Source organism: Aedes albopictus, chromosome 1, assembly GCF_035046485.1.
Source record: "Aedes albopictus strain Foshan chromosome 1, AalbF5, whole genome shotgun sequence".
Lineage (NCBI taxonomy): Eukaryota > Metazoa > Arthropoda > Insecta > Diptera > Culicidae > Aedes > Aedes albopictus.
This window is the reverse complement of record NC_085136.1, coordinates 332,881,144-332,897,240: the sequence shown is the minus strand read 5'-3', so window position 1 is coordinate 332,897,240 and position 16,097 is coordinate 332,881,144. Positions and strand designations below refer to the sequence as shown.

The 16,097-nt window shown below is 41.4% G+C and overlaps 3 protein-coding genes and 1 long non-coding RNA gene across 35 annotated transcripts in view; all 4 read right to left on the bottom strand.

The window, feature by feature from the left end:
* LOC134285810 (uncharacterized) overlaps window positions 1–7,136 on the bottom strand; it is a 36,437-nt gene extending 29,301 nt beyond the window's left edge. For 27 of the 30 annotated variants that reach the window (XR_009996713.1, XR_009996707.1, XR_009996688.1 and 24 more), the window contains exons 1-2: window positions 6,103–7,136; window positions 233–5,899 (exon numbers count right to left, since the gene is read on the bottom strand). This is a non-coding gene — a long non-coding RNA (uncharacterized LOC134285810). The remainder of the gene's footprint in view (window positions 1–232; window positions 5,900–6,102) is intronic. The other 3 variants (XR_009996690.1, XR_009996710.1, XR_009996693.1) reach the window with 3 other exon arrangements.
* A 1,216-nt stretch (window positions 7,137–8,352) lies between these two features.
* LOC134285809 (uncharacterized) lies at window positions 8,353–10,711 on the bottom strand. Of its 3 annotated transcripts, none has more exons than XM_062847374.1 (4): window positions 9,534–10,711; window positions 9,264–9,366; window positions 8,961–9,196; window positions 8,353–8,692 (listed from the first exon to the last, which is right to left on the bottom strand). In XM_062847374.1, exons 1-3 carry the CDS (start codon window positions 9,769–9,771, stop codon window positions 8,980–8,982), a joined length of 558 nt encoding a protein of 185 aa, XP_062703358.1. In that variant the 5' UTR covers window positions 9,772–10,711; the 3' UTR covers window positions 8,353–8,692; window positions 8,961–8,979. The 3 variants fall into 3 exon arrangements, with proteins under 3 accessions (XP_062703358.1, XP_062703357.1, XP_062703359.1); XM_062847373.1 differs by having other exon boundaries at window positions 8,353–8,671; XM_062847375.1 differs by lacking the exons at window positions 8,961–9,196; window positions 9,264–9,366 and having other exon boundaries at window positions 8,353–8,671.
* On the bottom strand, window positions 10,371–12,832 carry LOC134284075 (FLYWCH-type zinc finger-containing protein 1-like). Its single transcript, XM_062842326.1, has 5 exons — window positions 12,598–12,832; window positions 12,036–12,287; window positions 11,707–11,865; window positions 10,925–11,314; window positions 10,371–10,711 (listed from the first exon to the last, which is right to left on the bottom strand). Exons 1-5 carry the CDS (start codon window positions 12,830–12,832, stop codon window positions 10,371–10,373), a joined length of 1,377 nt encoding a protein of 458 aa, XP_062698310.1.
* Window positions 11,926–13,576, bottom strand: LOC134284073 (uncharacterized; the record flags this gene model as incomplete). Its single annotated transcript, XM_062842315.1, has 2 exons — window positions 11,926–12,531; window positions 12,598–13,576. A coding segment is annotated over one exon (582 nt), but the record flags the coding sequence as incomplete, so codon positions are not given.
* Between the last annotated feature and the right edge of the window lie 2,521 nt (window positions 13,577–16,097).

The window sequence follows — 16,097 nt, the reverse complement described above, 5'->3', positions numbered from 1 at the left end:
AATAAATGAGAAAAGTTTAACTAACGTCTCCTGACTGTCCCTGACTGTCTCTAATCTAGTACTTTCAAGAAAAAAAACTACTCTCCACTATATTTGAACAATCTTTACTCGTGCAATTCTTTGACAATACTTATAGGATACCAACGTGTACCGTTCACATTCATTTATCTTTCAAAATGTACACGTAAGTGATGTGCCAGTTTGCAGGTCGTTAACAAATGACTGAACTTACCATGGTACCATTTTCCACTGTCTAATAGTTCTCGTGGTAGTGTTTCGACGCATCACCAGACTTGGAGCCATTGTTCGGAGGATGAGTGTGGAAACCGCAGGTTATTCGAACAAAATGCTGACCCTCGATTTCTTTCGTCACTGCTCGCGCCTTACAACGAAATTTGACATGCCAGGAGCACTTCCAGTTGGTTGTACTTTGCTTCTGCTTTTCCCGCACGTAGCTGTAATTTTCATGCAGAAGCATTTGGTGACCGCGTCGAGTTTTTCCAAAGTATGCATTAGCGAATAGTTCTAAAATGATGAAGAATACAGTTAGCTCCAAAAGTCACATAGAGATGTCTACCGCAGTATAGTTATCGATTGAAACACTAAGCAGTACAATGCACAAATGATAATTTTATTTCTTGTCGGCAAAGAAATTCACCGTATCGAATCGATACGCTTTTCGGTCGTGGTTGTGATTGGGGTTGGTAATTTTCATCATTTGGCGTCCAAGGGCCGTCTTGGTAACGGCTCTGGCGCGACATTTTCGCTTTCCGGCCAGCGAACACTTCCAGTTGCAGCTGTTCCGGGCATCACGATCTTTGATGTAGGCGAAACCATCGTACAGGAGCATCATCTTTCCACGTTGGGTGTAACCGAACTGAGCTGCCCTAAAGCTCGGGGGATCTACAATGGAAAAACAAGGCATCATTTTGGAGCTATTCATTGGTGAGGTATCGTTGATGGCTAAAATACCTTGCAGAAAATTCTAGAAACATCTTTACTCAACATAGAAAACTCAATGGACGCCCCATGTAATCTAGTACTACAGATATATTTTTCGCAGGCTTTGTGATATTTCTAGCTTAAACGATCATTCCCCCCCATCAGTATTTCTTGTTAAAACATCATTCTAGAAAGATTATGCATTTGTTTTTGTTTTGAATTCCATGTGATTAATAAAAACTCTTGAATAAACATAAGTCATTTTGGCAACCTTGCAGTATTTACAGCGAAGCCAGGGGAGATTCTTATCAATCCAAGAACGTTCGGTGTAGTACTGGATGTGTAGTAATGAGCTGAATTTTTGTATGGTGTAATTCTCCGTTTTAGCAAAGAATTGGTGCAAAAATCGTGGGTAACCGTGTAGTTCTTTTCTTCATTTCTTGCAACTCGATTAACGCAGTTATCCAAAGTTTTGTTCAAGCAGCACCAAATTACGCAAGTAATCATTATACCCACGCTTGTTGACCCATTTCATTGCAAAAACGGAGAATTGACCTTCTCAACATACAAAAATTCAGCTCATCACTACAAATCTAGTAGTTCACCGATCGTGTCCTATGAAAATGAAATGATGAAATGACCTATACATATGTTACATAGGCATTGATATTGTTCGCGAAGTTCTCACCTTTTGGTATTTGAGAACTTGCATTCTGCTACTAATGTCCGCCTCGCTAGTATGACTTTGTTATTGATTCGGGTTTGTCCTCCGGCTCCTGCTTCTTGCACTTCTAATGATTACGTGCCTTACATCTCTTTTCGATACTCATCCCGACTGTGCGTGTGTTTCTCATGGGTAACCCTCATCATGTTCTTACCGTCGGCGATTTTGGTAATGGCTCGCCCACGACATTTCATCCTTCGGAACAGCGAACACTTCCAGTTGCAGGTCTTCGCCGTTTGGCGGTCTTTGATAAATCCGTACCCGTTGTACATTAGCATCACGTGTCCCCGTTGAGTGTATCCAAACTTTGCTGTCACGAATTGGTTTGTTACTGAAAGTACAAAAGATCGTTATTGAGATACCAACAGGTGGATCTTCATCAAAACGAGTATCATTAATCAAATCTGCAAATGCAAAAGTTTATTTCAATATAAATAGCAATATTTTGTACATATATCTCACGATGCAGTACTAGATTCATCTGCTTAGAAATTAAACCGCTAATGACAAGATTTCAATTCAGAATTTTGATAAACTACCTTCGAAAGAAAATTTTCATCAAAATGTAGTACTAGATTGGCGTGTTTACATTTTCCGTAATGGAAATTCTGGTAACTGATGTTTTGTCCATATTTTTTTAATATGATTGCAAGCACATTTTGTGAACAATCAATTTGAAGTACAAGAAAATTGTATCTATCAGAAATTCGAATTTACTTCCAATAAATAGTTGCATTTCGGTTAAAAATCTAGTACTTCAATCAACAAGCGTATCTAGTACAATTGCATCAACCGGAACTGAATGTCGGATTCATCGGAGGGTTCAATTTTGTCACTGTCCAACATTTTTTCCGGCCCATGCGAGTGGGCATTGCCAGCCAGCCGAATAGGACATTCACTCGGGCTCTTGGACGTCACACAGGTCGCCCGGCAGGCATACTTGACGTATTTTGAGCAGCGCCAGAATACGTTCTTGTTGCTCTGACGATTTTCCACGTATTTGTACCCGTCGTAGATCAGCATGGTGCGACCTCGCTGCGTTCTGCTGAACTCGATAGCCGGTACGTCCAACGTGTCCATCATCGTCATTGTGGTGGATCCTAAAAATCGGGCGAACCAAACAAATAAGTCAGTACTAATTGGTTTCGATTTGGTTCGCCTTCAGTAGCGCTCTACGACCAACTCCGAAGCCAACACAAATATTTATAACTAAACTTTAAGATTTATTTTCAGTATCGTTCGACTTTAGTTACACTTTCTATACAGATAGATTGTGTCGACGGCTGCCCGGCAATACCCGATTCCGTATTTATCATAATTTCCGAAAGACGATTGTAGTCGGATCGTTTGAACACTCCGGCCACGTGATTGTGGGGCGTACTGTGGTGAATTTCCCCGTTCAAGGTGTGTAATCGCCCATGGCATTTGATCTTCGTGGTGTAATAGATGCAGCGCCAGTACTCCTTCTGCTTCACGGTTTTCTCCTTGACGTAGTAGAATCCATCGCACGACAGTTGTAGCCGACCCTTCTGGCTGCTGCGGTATGTAAGCACCTTGCCATTACTGCTCGTCACGGACAGATGGTGCTTGTACTCTACAAAGAAAGTTGCAAAACTGTAAGTAAAGCGTGAATATTTAAATTTTTCCAAAACGAAGTACTAGAACGGTCGAAGCAAACGCACAGGGATAGAACTATAAAATTTATTTCCAAACGACATGCTGTGATATCGACACGTACTTCTCAATCCAAAACTGTGAACATTTCTTGAGCGATGAAAGCCACCTTGTGACGCTTCAGAGGCGCATGGATATGCTTTTCCCGGTGAATGACAAAGCGCTCGGGGTTCTTGTACTGCAATATCCGGGCTGGACACTTAAGCTTGCTGGTGGCCATTGACGAGCACCGCCAAACTACTCGCTTGTGATTTTCCGACATGAACAGATACTTGACGCCATCGATAATGATTGCCGGACGGCCTCGGCTCGATTTCGTGAAGTAGATTTCTGAAAGGTAGTAGAATTGACGGTTAGAAATGGTAAGGTATGACCAAAAGGCGAAATATCAAGACAAAACACATGTTATCTTGCAAAAATGTTTATTTGATGCGCTTATTTGGATAAACTCGAGCTGCTGTAGTACTAGAATCAAATGACGTCAAACTTTCGTCGTGATTGTGTCTGTACTTTACAGTGATATTGGACGTGGTCTCATTGATGACGACCGTACAGGGACACTTGCATTTATAGTACTGATGGCACTTCCAGTAATGCTTATCGTTTCGCTGACGATTGCGAAAGAACTTCACTCCGTTGACCATCAGCAAGTGAGTGCCACGTTGTGTCGATCTTCGGAACTCGAACTCTGGTCTGTTGATTGGTAGGGCGAATGACGTTGCAGCTAAAATTAGAATCACTCGATTAGAAGACAAGAACGAGATGATCGGCTGAGTGCACTGTTACAATACAAAAATGCGAGAGAATTTCGGTATCATAAACCATTAAATTGTAGATCTTTTGTCATATTTATTTAGTATCACGATCTAATGTTGCCCAACCGTTGCTTCAACAGCTTCAGCGATCCGTACGCGCGAGGCCGCACTACTACTGGATGATTATGGTCATTCTTGCTGATGGAGAACTCATCCAACATGGTCTGAATGCGCACTTTGCACCGGTACACCAGGTACTGACTGCATCTCCAGTAGACTTTTTCGCCACGAGTTACATGTTTGTTAAAGGTGTGACCTTGGTAACGAAGCTGCAACGTGCCGGCTCTACTAAGGACCATCAGTGGTTGTTTCGAGTCCAGTTCCGTGGCTGCAGAGAAATGTAAACTAGTGATCAGTAGCGAAAGATAGAAAAACATGCAGTACTAGATTAGCGAACGTTTTGTTTGATTTCATAGCTTTTATTAATGGGAGACGAATCTTTTCAGGTTGTATTTGTGTCTGTTACAATGTGCAGTACTAGATTAATTTTGTCATGGGTTTTGAGTGAGAATAAATCATTTACTTTCAGTTTGACATGCCGATGATCTGCAATAACAGTCTGTGATTATGCGTAGATTATTCGATTGAGCATATATGGATGAAATAAGAACGAGGGAGCCAAAAATAAAAAGAACACATGTATGGTTCAAAACAATGGTTCCGTTTTTTAGTGTACTTTCACCGGAAAGCTACGATAGGATGCTCGGCAGACAAAAGATGAACTCCCTGATTTTTCACGCTACATTCAAAATTTAAAAAATTAAATAAAAGCTACACTGCACTTATATTTCCGCCCAGGTATCATCGAAGTCTTTGCTCATCAACGTTTCTTCCAGTCTCGTCAGTTCGGCTTTGCTAAGCTGGCCCAAGTGTTCCTCCGGACGATCCTTATAGTAGTCGCACGTGCAATCGTCGTTATGTTCGGCCATAATTTTGAGTTGGCCTCCTTTCAACTCGTGAAACATGACCTGGCCGGGACAATTGTACTCTATGCAAGAGAAGAAGCTCCGATAAGCTCGTCCCTTTGATTTCAGATAAATCTTGTTGCGCAGTTTAAGCAACTGTTGTTTGGTACTGACAGCAAAGAAGATGGCTGTGAGGAAAGAACGAGATTTAGATATCATTGTGAGCACCTTCAGAGTCGACATTCAGGAAAAATCTATCAACGGTAAACTAGGCAGCTTTATTCCATCATAGTCTTTATTCAACCCTCCTATAGCTGTTGAAAAGATTCTGGTTTTTCAGGTTTCTTTTCTTATTTTTTCCCATGCCGTACAGAAGTCGCTTCATTGGAAGATGATTGTGATAGGGATTCTTGACCCGCACCATCACGCCATACTCCATCACCACGGTCGCCTTGCATTTCAGTCGAGCAGCGTGTGCACAGCGCCAATAGGTGCACCTACCGGTCGACGTATTCTTGTGGTAAACGTAGCCCTTCCATACCAGCTGGCGAGCTCCACTAGAAGACAGCTCAAAACGAAAATCCATTTCTAAAAAAATAGAAAAATTGGTTATTATTCGAGTTCCGTTGCGTATAATCTTGTTGAACAATATCAGAAAAAACGAACAAATATGAAAATAACGCATTTAATCCACTTTATCTTTTCATAATAGGTTATGGCAAACGGATTCTAGTACTTCTTTGAACTCTGAAGGTAACAGAGGCGGTTCCGGATGTAGCCCAGCACGAGTGATTCGGAAATTTCGACGTGTTGTTTCTTGAAAACATGTACCACATGTACTGGAAGAAAAAGAAACAAGAATGTTGGAAATATATTCTAGTACTTTTTTTGACGTACACTGAACGTAAGAAAAAGAATGAAGTCCAAACAGATCATTTGACATCCATATTCATAGTTGCCGATTCTGCAAAAAACACATTCATCGTCCACATATCTATGTGTACTCAATAATCTAGTACTTCAACAAAAAGAATTATCTTACCTATAACTGATTTCAGTTTGTCCTCATCTAGCGGGACCAAATCGCCGGAATTCTCCGTTCGGGTCACACAGGCCTTTAGCAGTGTTTGCCGTCCGAAAATGACGTCAATCAAGCGTGCCGTATAGAGTGCCGCTTTCGGAGTGTAGATGTTTACGAGATCTATCGTCGAGATAAAGACGGCGCTGCCGCTGTGCAGTGGAACCATAGTAGACGGCGCCTCAGCTGCCGGACGCCCTACGTTCTTCCACTGTTCCGGTGGCGGCTTGACTATTGGACTCGGCGGATGCGATGGTACCGTAAATGAAATGCCTTGTGATTTGTGCGGTGAAAGTTTCATCGATTCTGGAACTGATGTTAAACAATATGTTATTAGAAGCGTTTGATTAAAGAATATGTTATTGAAAGCTTTTGGTTGAACTGCCTACTAAAAACTGAGAAAGCTGATCAACGCTTGAACTTGTATTCTTAAATAAAGATGTATTTCTCTAATATTAGTAATCGGTCATTTCCCCTTTTTTCTGTTCGTCACTTTCAGAACCCTCCGGTATGCAATCAACTACAAACTCGGTATATTCTTCCTGAACCGACTTATTGGTGTGATCTCTATGGGGACCGGTTGTGATCACTATGGTCGCTTTTTTCTTCGTAACTCGCCGCTTCCGTTTGATTATGTCGGAGTGGGTGTGGTAGCGATTCAGAGGTGTTATCACATTTCCAATAGTATACACTCGGGCACGACACTTTTGATTCCACCACTGATTGCAGCGCCAAATTTTCTTCGCGGTGGAGTTCTGGATCACCATCAGTTTCTCAAAAACAAACGGCTGTCCAAGGTAGAGTAGTTGCTCCTTGCCACGCATTGTTCTCGTAAAGATGGCTATGTTTTCAGAATCAGTTGCTAAATTTTGTAGAAATACATAATAAATGAGAAAGGCATCAGTATTTAAGAACTTCGAACAGTAAATGAAGTACTAGAATTTTTCGACAAGTGAAACAACCGTCGCTGAAAAATGCAATTCCATTTTATTGGTCAGGCAATCAATTAGTGGTTCGGATACTCGTTGGAGGATGATTATGGCCATGTTGTCCTAGTTTAATCTCGGTGGTGACGGTGTTCTGAATAAGCCTTGCCCTGCAGCGGCCAACTGAGTTACGACTACAGACCCAATTGATCGATGTCTTGAAAGAAGCCTCCTTTCGATACGCGAAGCCGTAAAACATCAGATTCTTTCCGCCTTTCTGGTTCGGTACGATCTCGTAGGGCTTCTTCAGCCAAATTCCAGTTTTAAGTTGGTCGAAATTTGCTGAAATAAATGTTAAAGGAAAACATTAAAAATCAATTGAATAAAACAGCTTTTGACTACTGTAATAAAATTTGCTACAAAATAAAGAACTAGAATAGAAACATTCATGTGCGTTGCTTTAATCGCTATTGTATTGTGTATTTTCGAGCGTTTCGATGCAAAGTTTTACCGAAGTCCCTTCGTCGTATTGCAACATCGGTGGGTGATTATGGCCTTTTTTACTCAGTTTTAACCCTCCGCTATTGTTTGTAATGCATCGAGCTCCGCACAAGCCCCCATTCGCGCTTCCATAACCGGCGAACCTATTGTAATTGGGATTGGCACAAACCCAGTTCAACGTATTGGCGAACTGGGTCTTCTTCCGATAAAGGTATCCTCGATAGCACAGGTTGAGGCCGCCCTTTCGATTACAAACCAGTTCGTACTGCTCGTCGTACAGGAATCCTCGAACTCGATCTGAAATTATACGCCGAAGCGAAGTGTATGAGAACTCATGTCTAAATTATTCTACCATTCTAGTACTACACAAAAACACATCTCCTATGATTCGATGTTTATTGAAAGTCCATTTCTTTAATTTTGTACACCACATCGTGGTTGTGCTTTCGCTTGCTGAACTTGATCATTTGGTGACCCTGAGTAACACACCGTGCCGGACAACGACTTGCCGAGCTACTGCTTTTATTGCACACCCAATTGACCGTACTATTGTAGCGACGTTCCGTGATGAAGTGATATCCCTTGTGCCTCAAACTGAACCCACCACGACGATTCTCGATGAAATCCAGTTCCTCCTTGTACCAAATACCAGCGTATATTCCGGGCATTACTAGATTAAAAGATTCTGAAAAGTGACAAAATTGGTTATGAACACAGTGGGAATCCTTTCTGGCAATGAATAGGATAACTGTAATCCTGCTTGTTAGAAAAAAAAAAAGAAGGCTCATTCAATCAATTCTATTTATTTCACAACAGTTCATTCATATCCACGGGTCCATGATTGTGCCAGTGGACTCCAAAGCGGATCTTGTTGTTGCCCTCGGTGGATATCCTCGATTTACAGCTCGATTGTGTCGTATTGCTCTTGTTGCAGATCCAGTTCATTGTGCGGTTGTGCCGCTTTTTTTGGATGTAGATATACCCTCGGAAATGCAGGTTCATTGTTCCGCGTCGATTGATAACGTAGCACAGTGGAAAGGAGTACCACACCTTCGGAACCGGATTGCGATCGCCCAACGCAGGAGGACAGTACGGAATCGCAGTAACTGAAACGATAAAAGAGCTTCCTGTAAAAACACCGCAGATAATAAGTACTAGTTTCAAACGATCAAGTAAAATAATAGAGTTAAGAAACTATAGAGGACGAATGTCGCTGCTGTTCCCTTTGTTCTCGTTCGCAAACATGTCGGGTATCTATCTGTCAAACTGCATACTTTTTCGCGTTGACACTTATATCCCGGCCTATCTCCGCCAGCAAGAGATGTTGCGGCAGCGACGCCAGCGACATTCTTCCTCTATAGTTTATTAGCTCTATTAGTAAAATATTTGAATTACTAGAATGGCTGGCAGAGATTTATTCTTTATCTGGATTTATCACATAATCAACTTTGCAGTGCGGTTGTCGCATTCGAAAAACGATATCCCCCTGCTCATGAGATTTCACGTTCTCCATCACCGTCCGGCCCCAACTAATCTTCTCCGTTTCCGGCCCATGCGAGTGATCTTCGATACGAGCAGGTTTCTGACCAGGCTTCACAATCAGTCGACTGCGACACTTGAACTTGGTACATCTATAAAATGTTAACATTTTATTCAAGGATCAACGAAAATGTTTGTCAAAATATAGTACTAGCTCACCGAATACAGCGCCAGTAATGCCCTCGATTTTTTCGATATAGGAAGTTATCAACAACCAGCAGAGGATGTCCTCGTTGACTGAAAATGAAATCCAATCCAGCAGCTTAAAGAAAATCAAAAGAGATCGTATAAGTTGATTGTGATCGTATTCTAGTACCACACTCAAAATTGTAATGAAACATCAACATTTGTATATTTTCAAAGAATCGGATTTTATTTGATCGTTTTCTAGAAACTGGACGGGTGATTATGTATCCGATAGCGCATTACCGTATCCCCTGGAAGCATTGTTATCATCCGCCCGGGACATTTGTCCACCAGACATCTCCAGTAGGTTTTGTATTGCTTCACCATCTCTCGACGGAACCGGTAGCCCAGAAATATAAGCAAAGGCCTTCCACGCTGGCTCTGGCAGTAACTGATTTGCTCGCTGGCCATCCAACTGTTGGCAATGTCGTGGGCAAGGAACACCTGTTTCTCCAGCGCCCGGAAACCTTGATGATCCCATTCTATAAATAGGAACAGAAGACGCAATTTACTCAACTGATTCTAACTTCTGCTCTAATATCAAAATTCTCATGGTCTATAAAATATTCTAAAGGAGATTTATTATGTTTGTTCATCATAATCATTCATTATGATACATTTAATCGAAATTGTGCCTCCACCAATCCTAGAACAACTCGGCGGATTCTTTGAAAGGCGGTTCATGATTGTGCACGTGGTACTTAACGATGGTCCCATCGACGGTAGTAACTCTTCCAGGGCACTTGCAAAACGAAGCACACCGCCAGTAGCCCTTCTCCTTGCAGCCGCCATTCCGGCGAAATTTGTACCCTCGGAACACTAGCAGCGGGTGCCCACGGCGGCTTCGGATGTATTGCACGGCTTCCGGATACAACTGGTCCCGCAAATCGTTCCGATAGTAGACACTCTGCACTCCACTCTGGCTTTCGACTAGTGTATTACTAGATGTGGTGGTAGTAGTCGTTATGTAAGCTACAACGAAAAAAGTTTTCATTAGTTTCATAAGCGAAGTAATAGAATAGAAAGCATGGGTTTGAGACATATCAATCATAATCAGCGAAGTACTAGAATGTATAATTTTTATTTTCGCTTCGACTCATGCTTCTTGTGCATCATGGTCTGCTTGTACCACGCCTCTAAATTGATGCTGGACAGATCCGTTTCCTCTAGAATCGACGAGTTGATGCGCTGCTCGTCGTTCACGTGGCAGTGATGTGTGACCTTGAGAATCTTGTTGCCCTGGCAGATCACGCGACCATTGCACTTGGAGCTCTTGTAACGGATGCACAACCAATAGGAGCGCGTTTTTCGAACCCGTTCGCACCGGTAGATAAAATTGTCAAGGGCCAACAGAGGAGCCCCACGCTGGCTTCTGATGAACGTCCGGCACTCGGCGGCATCGTCAGGGGTAAAATCTAAAACTGTACAAAGAAATAATGGATTTATCAGTACTAGAATCAAACGATGGAAAATTTTCAAATCAGCGAAAACACGTTGGTTTGTATTGCTTCACGAACATTGATAATTTATTATTGCGATTCAGAGGTAAAAATTCAGCTTAAAAATACATGTTTACAGTTCAACTGGCAAGCCGTAGTCTTCTAATTTAGGCAATGCGTCGATCTTTATCAAACCGATATCCGGGGAGCCGCTGTCCAGCAAAGTAGAACCTCCGGATAAAAAGCTTGAACTGTAAAGCCCACTAGTGAGATAGCTCGGCGGTGGATCCGCCCTGGCTGCATCTAGTACTTCATCAACCATATTGTTACGTCGACTAATCTTGGCTATTTTCTCCGTGTGTGGATCGTGGTTGTGCTGCGTTCCTGTGAGAGCGCTCAGCCTGCCATTCACAATCACGCATCTAGCCCTGCATCGTTCTTCCTTCTTCTTCCGAGAGTAGTTGTGGCACCGCCAATACACCTTGTTACCTCTAGTACTGTGACAGTTGTACAGGAAGTCATTGATCACCAGACACGGCGTAGACCATGGGCTTTTGATGAACTTCAGCTCCTGCGAGTAAGCACCTTAAAACGGCACAGATAAGCAAACAAACGTATTCTGTTAGTATGATTGAAATTATTTATTTATACTCTAGTACTGTAGTGAAACTCGATCGATTTTTTTCAACATGTTTATTGAAACTCAATTATCATAAATACTGTAGTCGGAAATGACGTTTTGCAATCAATATAATAACATTCTAGTACTACAGTGATAGGCATATTTCCATTGCAACATGTTTTATTATGTTTTCATGGATCATACACACTGTATTGATCGAAGACATGCCTTCCATGCAGTTTGGACATTTCTTCCGAATGATTATGCAGTCCGTGAAAGTTTATAACGCGATTGTCTCTAGTAATGCATCGCACCGAGCAGCGGTTTGGGCCTTTCCGATTGCTGGAAAACGTACATCGCCAGTAGGTGGTATTCGTCGCCTCGACCCGTTTGTTGGAGAAGAAAACATATCGTTCATAGATCAGTAGTTTGCGTCCCCAACGACTGCGAACGAACAGCAACTTGTTTGGTTCCTCTTTGATTAGTTCAGGCTCCACCAGACGTTCAATGAGAACTATAAAGATCAAATGTGAAAATTTTAAAAATTCAACGGTCTCAATCGATGCGATCTAGGTCTGGTAGCACACACTGAGATTTATTTAATTTAACTAAATCAAACAGAGAAACGAACATTTCAAAAATGCAACTTTTATTCTGGTGGCGCTACTTTCAGGAATGCATTGCAGTCATCCAATAGATATTCTATCATCTCCGGAGGCATGTGGTCGTGTTCGCCCTTGACACGCTTAATCTGAACGTTGTCCGTCGTTATCCGAGAGGGACAACTTTTCAGCTTCGAACGCCTGTGAACGCACTCCCAGTAGCCCAGCTGTTTCCGTCGACGGTTCAACGTGTACTGATGGCCTTTGTACAACAATAGGGGTTTGCCCTTCCTACTTCGAACGAATTGTACCGCCGTACACTCAATTTTGAAATCTAGAAGAAAAAAATACATTCATCGATTGTAACTTTGTGTTTGAATAGTTGAAATAAAATTACGTAAAATGAGGTGATAACAATTTTAAAAGAAAACATATTTTATTGTTTTTTTTTTAAACCGAATCACATATCGTAATTGTGGAATATACGGTTCCGAGTGATGATAACGTTCTGTAAGAGATGTGCCCGGAAGCCATGGCCGTTGCTATCTTTATTGTGTCCGGTTCATGATTGTGTTGTACTAGAGGAAAACAAAACATATTAGTAGACTATGAACATTTTATAAATCGACACAATCATCACATACTATTCCAGTTTGAAATGTACAGTTGATCGCCCACGCTTTTCAGTCGCCCGCGACATTTTTCCGCTCGGTTGTGCACACATTCCCAGTAGATGATGTCTTTGTTACGGCCGCATCGCCGTAGGTTCGATCGATAGATATACCTGTCGTGAACCAAATGGATGCCTCCCTTACGACTGGTGAGGAATGTGTACACTCGATCCGACGAACCTACGCATTCGTCATCTTTGAAGATCATCTTCGTCGAAGATGATAGCTCATCTGAAATGGACATTCGTTAAGCTCTAGTCAATTTCTTATTATATGTTCTTCTCTACTTTACAGAAAAATTTCATCTACACGCAGACTTTGTACAAGCTTTATTATTACGATTTAGTTTCAATTGTAGTACTAGAATGTGTTACTGAGGAGTCGCATAGAACGTATCCGTCCCACTCGCCATCATGTCTCCTATGTGACTCTCAGGTGCTTCATGCACGACTTCCTCGATGGTATCCCGAACGACCAGCTTATAATCGGTTCCATCGTCGATGACGTCCAGCTTTTGCGACGCTGAAATGGGATCCCTAGAGTAGATGTCCAGATATTCTTCCAAATCTTCCGGGTAGTCGTACAGCGGTCGATTCCTGATCTTACTCTCATGGTTTTCATGAGCATGCTGCCGTTTGGCGCGTATCAATTTGTTGAATTTGGTAACGCAAATCGCCTTGCAGCGTAACTTCGTAACATCGATGCACCGCCACGTGGTATTGCCATTTTGCTGGGTCAACTTTCGATTGTACAGGAAACCCTTGTACACCAATTGGGCATTCTTTTTCTGACTGCGAATGAATTTGATCGTACCAGAGGTGGAAGGTGCACTATGCACCTCGATGGGTTCCGGAATTTGGTCAACCGGCCTGTGGACAAAGGTGGCGGACGATTTCGTACTATAGCTAGGGATATGCGAAGCTCGAAGGTCATTTCCGGGGGTTCCTACGGAGGAAGGAATTTTAAGTCAGACAAAAGCGCTTGAATATATAAATCGGTATCTACGTTAAAAGGATTCTTATATTTAATTGCTTTTGAATTGACATGATGAAGATATCGGCCTTACTCTATAAGCGGAGGGAAGTAATTTGACTCTTATCAGATCATTTACCATTAAACAAGGACTTTATCTTGCTCGGGCAGCATTTTTATAGTAAACTAACAGTGTGTACACATGAACTTAGAACAAAATTTAATTAAAATCATCACCACGAAAACAAAATTATGATAATCACGATGTATTTTGTGGCGATATTAACCAAAGTGAAAACCAAAGACAACGGACAAACAGACGTTATACTATAGACTAAAATAAGACCTGAATGTACCGAAGAAAACCATTATTTTTAATGTCCAATCGAGTACGCAACTGTACGCAATAGTAGGTACTGTGTATTTTTTTCGCGCAATTTTTCATTTGTGTAAATTATTTTTAGCGTGTTACACCAATGTGACAGTAGGAGGACCAATCAAAAATGATGAGGTTGGGTATGTAACGAGATTCGTTTACAATCTGCCAACTTGACTGCCGAAAAAATCACGATTATTTTTTTTATTGGCCGATAAATCGGTGTACGATGGGATTTATCAGTGTTACGTCTGCTTGTCTGTAGTTTTCCGTTTAAAAATTTAACCGTATCCTACTTTGTGGTTTGCGAAGCGTGATTAGCATTGGGCGAATATGTATTCTTGCCGACGATTTTAAGTCTTTGATTTGTTAGTGGAGTTGCTTATAATGCCCCGTCGCGTCGCCTGGTTTATATCCTCCGGAATAGCACACAATCAGTTATGCACAGATTGATCGGTGAAGTACTAGATTTGTAGTAATGAGCTGATTTTTTGTATGTTGAGAAGGTCAACTCTCCGTTTCTGCAATGAAATGGTGCAAAAAGCGTGGCTATAATTATTCCTTACCTAATTTGATGCTGTTCGAGCAAAACTTTGGGTAACAATTTTGTTGTTTTCTACATTTCTTGCAAGATAAACAACATAGTTATCCGAAGTTTTGCTCAAACAGCATCAAATTAGGCAAGGAATAATGATACCCACGCTTTTTGCACCATTTCATTGCAGAAACGGAGAATTGACCTTCTCACAAACCAAAAACTGAGCTCTTAACTTCAAATCTAGTACTACACCGAACGTGCCCATTCTCTATTTCTGCAATGAAATGTTGCAAACAGCGTGGGTTATTTGATTTCTTGACTAATTTGATGCTATTTGAGCAAAAGTTTGGGTAAATATGTGGTTGTATTATTAATTCATTGCAACTTTAACAACACAGTTACCCAAAGTTTTGCTTAAACAGCATCAAATTAGGCTACGAATCATAATATTCAGGCTTTTTGCACCATTTCATTGCAGAAACGGAGAATTGACCTTCTCACCATACTAAAATTCAGCTCATTACTACAAAACTAGTACTACACCGAACGTGCCCCATTGATCATCTCATCATACAAAAATCCAGCTCACTACTTTCAATCTAGTACTTCGCTGATTGCGTCATATTGCTCGGTTCTTCTCCAGCCAACGTCTGCATAAAATTAGCTAAACTCATTCTGCGCGAGGAGGTGTTCTCATTCTGCTAAATGCAAAGCAGCCGAGAAATTGCGGTGGCGACAGGGAAGAATACCGCAAGGTGGAAATAGGGTAGTGGACGTATTTTGGCCAAGGGCATGTATTTTGGCCCACCCTGGGTTTTTATTTCATTTATCATATAATATCTACCAAATCTTGGCAAATAATTATTAGAACTTCCAATAATCATTTGCCAAGATTTTGTAGAGATTATATGAGAAATAAAATAAAAAACCCAGGGTGGGCCAAAATACATGCCCCGGGACAAAATACGTCCACTACCCTACTCGCTTGCAAGATTTATACTTGCTTGCTGCTCTCAGTTCAGAAGTATGATATCAGAAAACGATGTATGAAGAACATTTCAATAGGGCACGATCGATGAAGTACTAGGTTTGTAGTAATGAGCTCAATTTTTGTATGGTAAGAAGGTCAATTCTCCGTTTCTGAAATAAAATGATCATTAGCGGAGCCAGAATTTTCTTTTTTCTTACTCACTCTCCCAAACAAACACGAGAAAGAAACAGATGGAAGAGGGGGCAGCTTGCCTCCTTTTTCATCTCGCCCATTTTCCTGCTTGTTTAGGAGAGTAAGAAAAAAGAAAAAAGCTGGCTCCGCTAATGAAAATGATGCATAAAGCGTGGGTATTACGATTCCTTGCCTAATCTAATGCTGTTTGAGAAAAACTTTGGGACGCTGTGTATTGTTGAAGAGACAAGAAATGGAGAAAACAACAACACAGTTACACAAAGATCTTCTCAAACAGCATCAAATCAGGCAAGGAATCATAATACTTCCGCTTTTTGAACCATTTCATTGCAGAAACGGAGAATTTTCTTTCTAGTACTTCACTGATTCCGTCCTATCCAGCAAACTTTTAGATTAAACTTCAA

Excerpts from the sequence above, each read along its gene's own strand:
- LOC134285809 (XM_062847374.1), bottom strand. The coding sequence starts at position 9,771 with ATGGGATCATCAAGGTTTCCGGGCGCTGGAGAAACAGGTGTTCCTTGC. Across the intron at positions 9,367-9,533 it reads CAATGCTTCCAGGGGATACG|CTGCTGGATTGGATTTCATT; the intron begins GTAATGCGCTAT and ends ATTTTCTTTAAG. Across the intron at positions 9,197-9,263 it reads CATTACTGGCGCTGTATTCG|ATGTACCAAGTTCAAGTGTC; the intron begins GTGAGCTAGTAC and ends AACATTTTATAG.
- LOC134284075 (XM_062842326.1), bottom strand. The coding sequence starts at position 12,832 with ATGATCTTCAAAGATGACGAATGCGTAGGTTCGTCGGATCGAGTGTAC. Across the intron at positions 11,315-11,706 it reads GAATACCACCTACTGGCGAT|GTGCTTACTCGCAGGAGCTG; the intron begins GTACGTTTTCCA and ends TGCCGTTTTAAG. Across the intron at positions 10,712-10,924 it reads CAGCGGCTCCCCGGATATCG|TTTTAGATTTTACCCCTGAC; the intron begins GTTTGATAAAGA and ends TTCTTTGTACAG.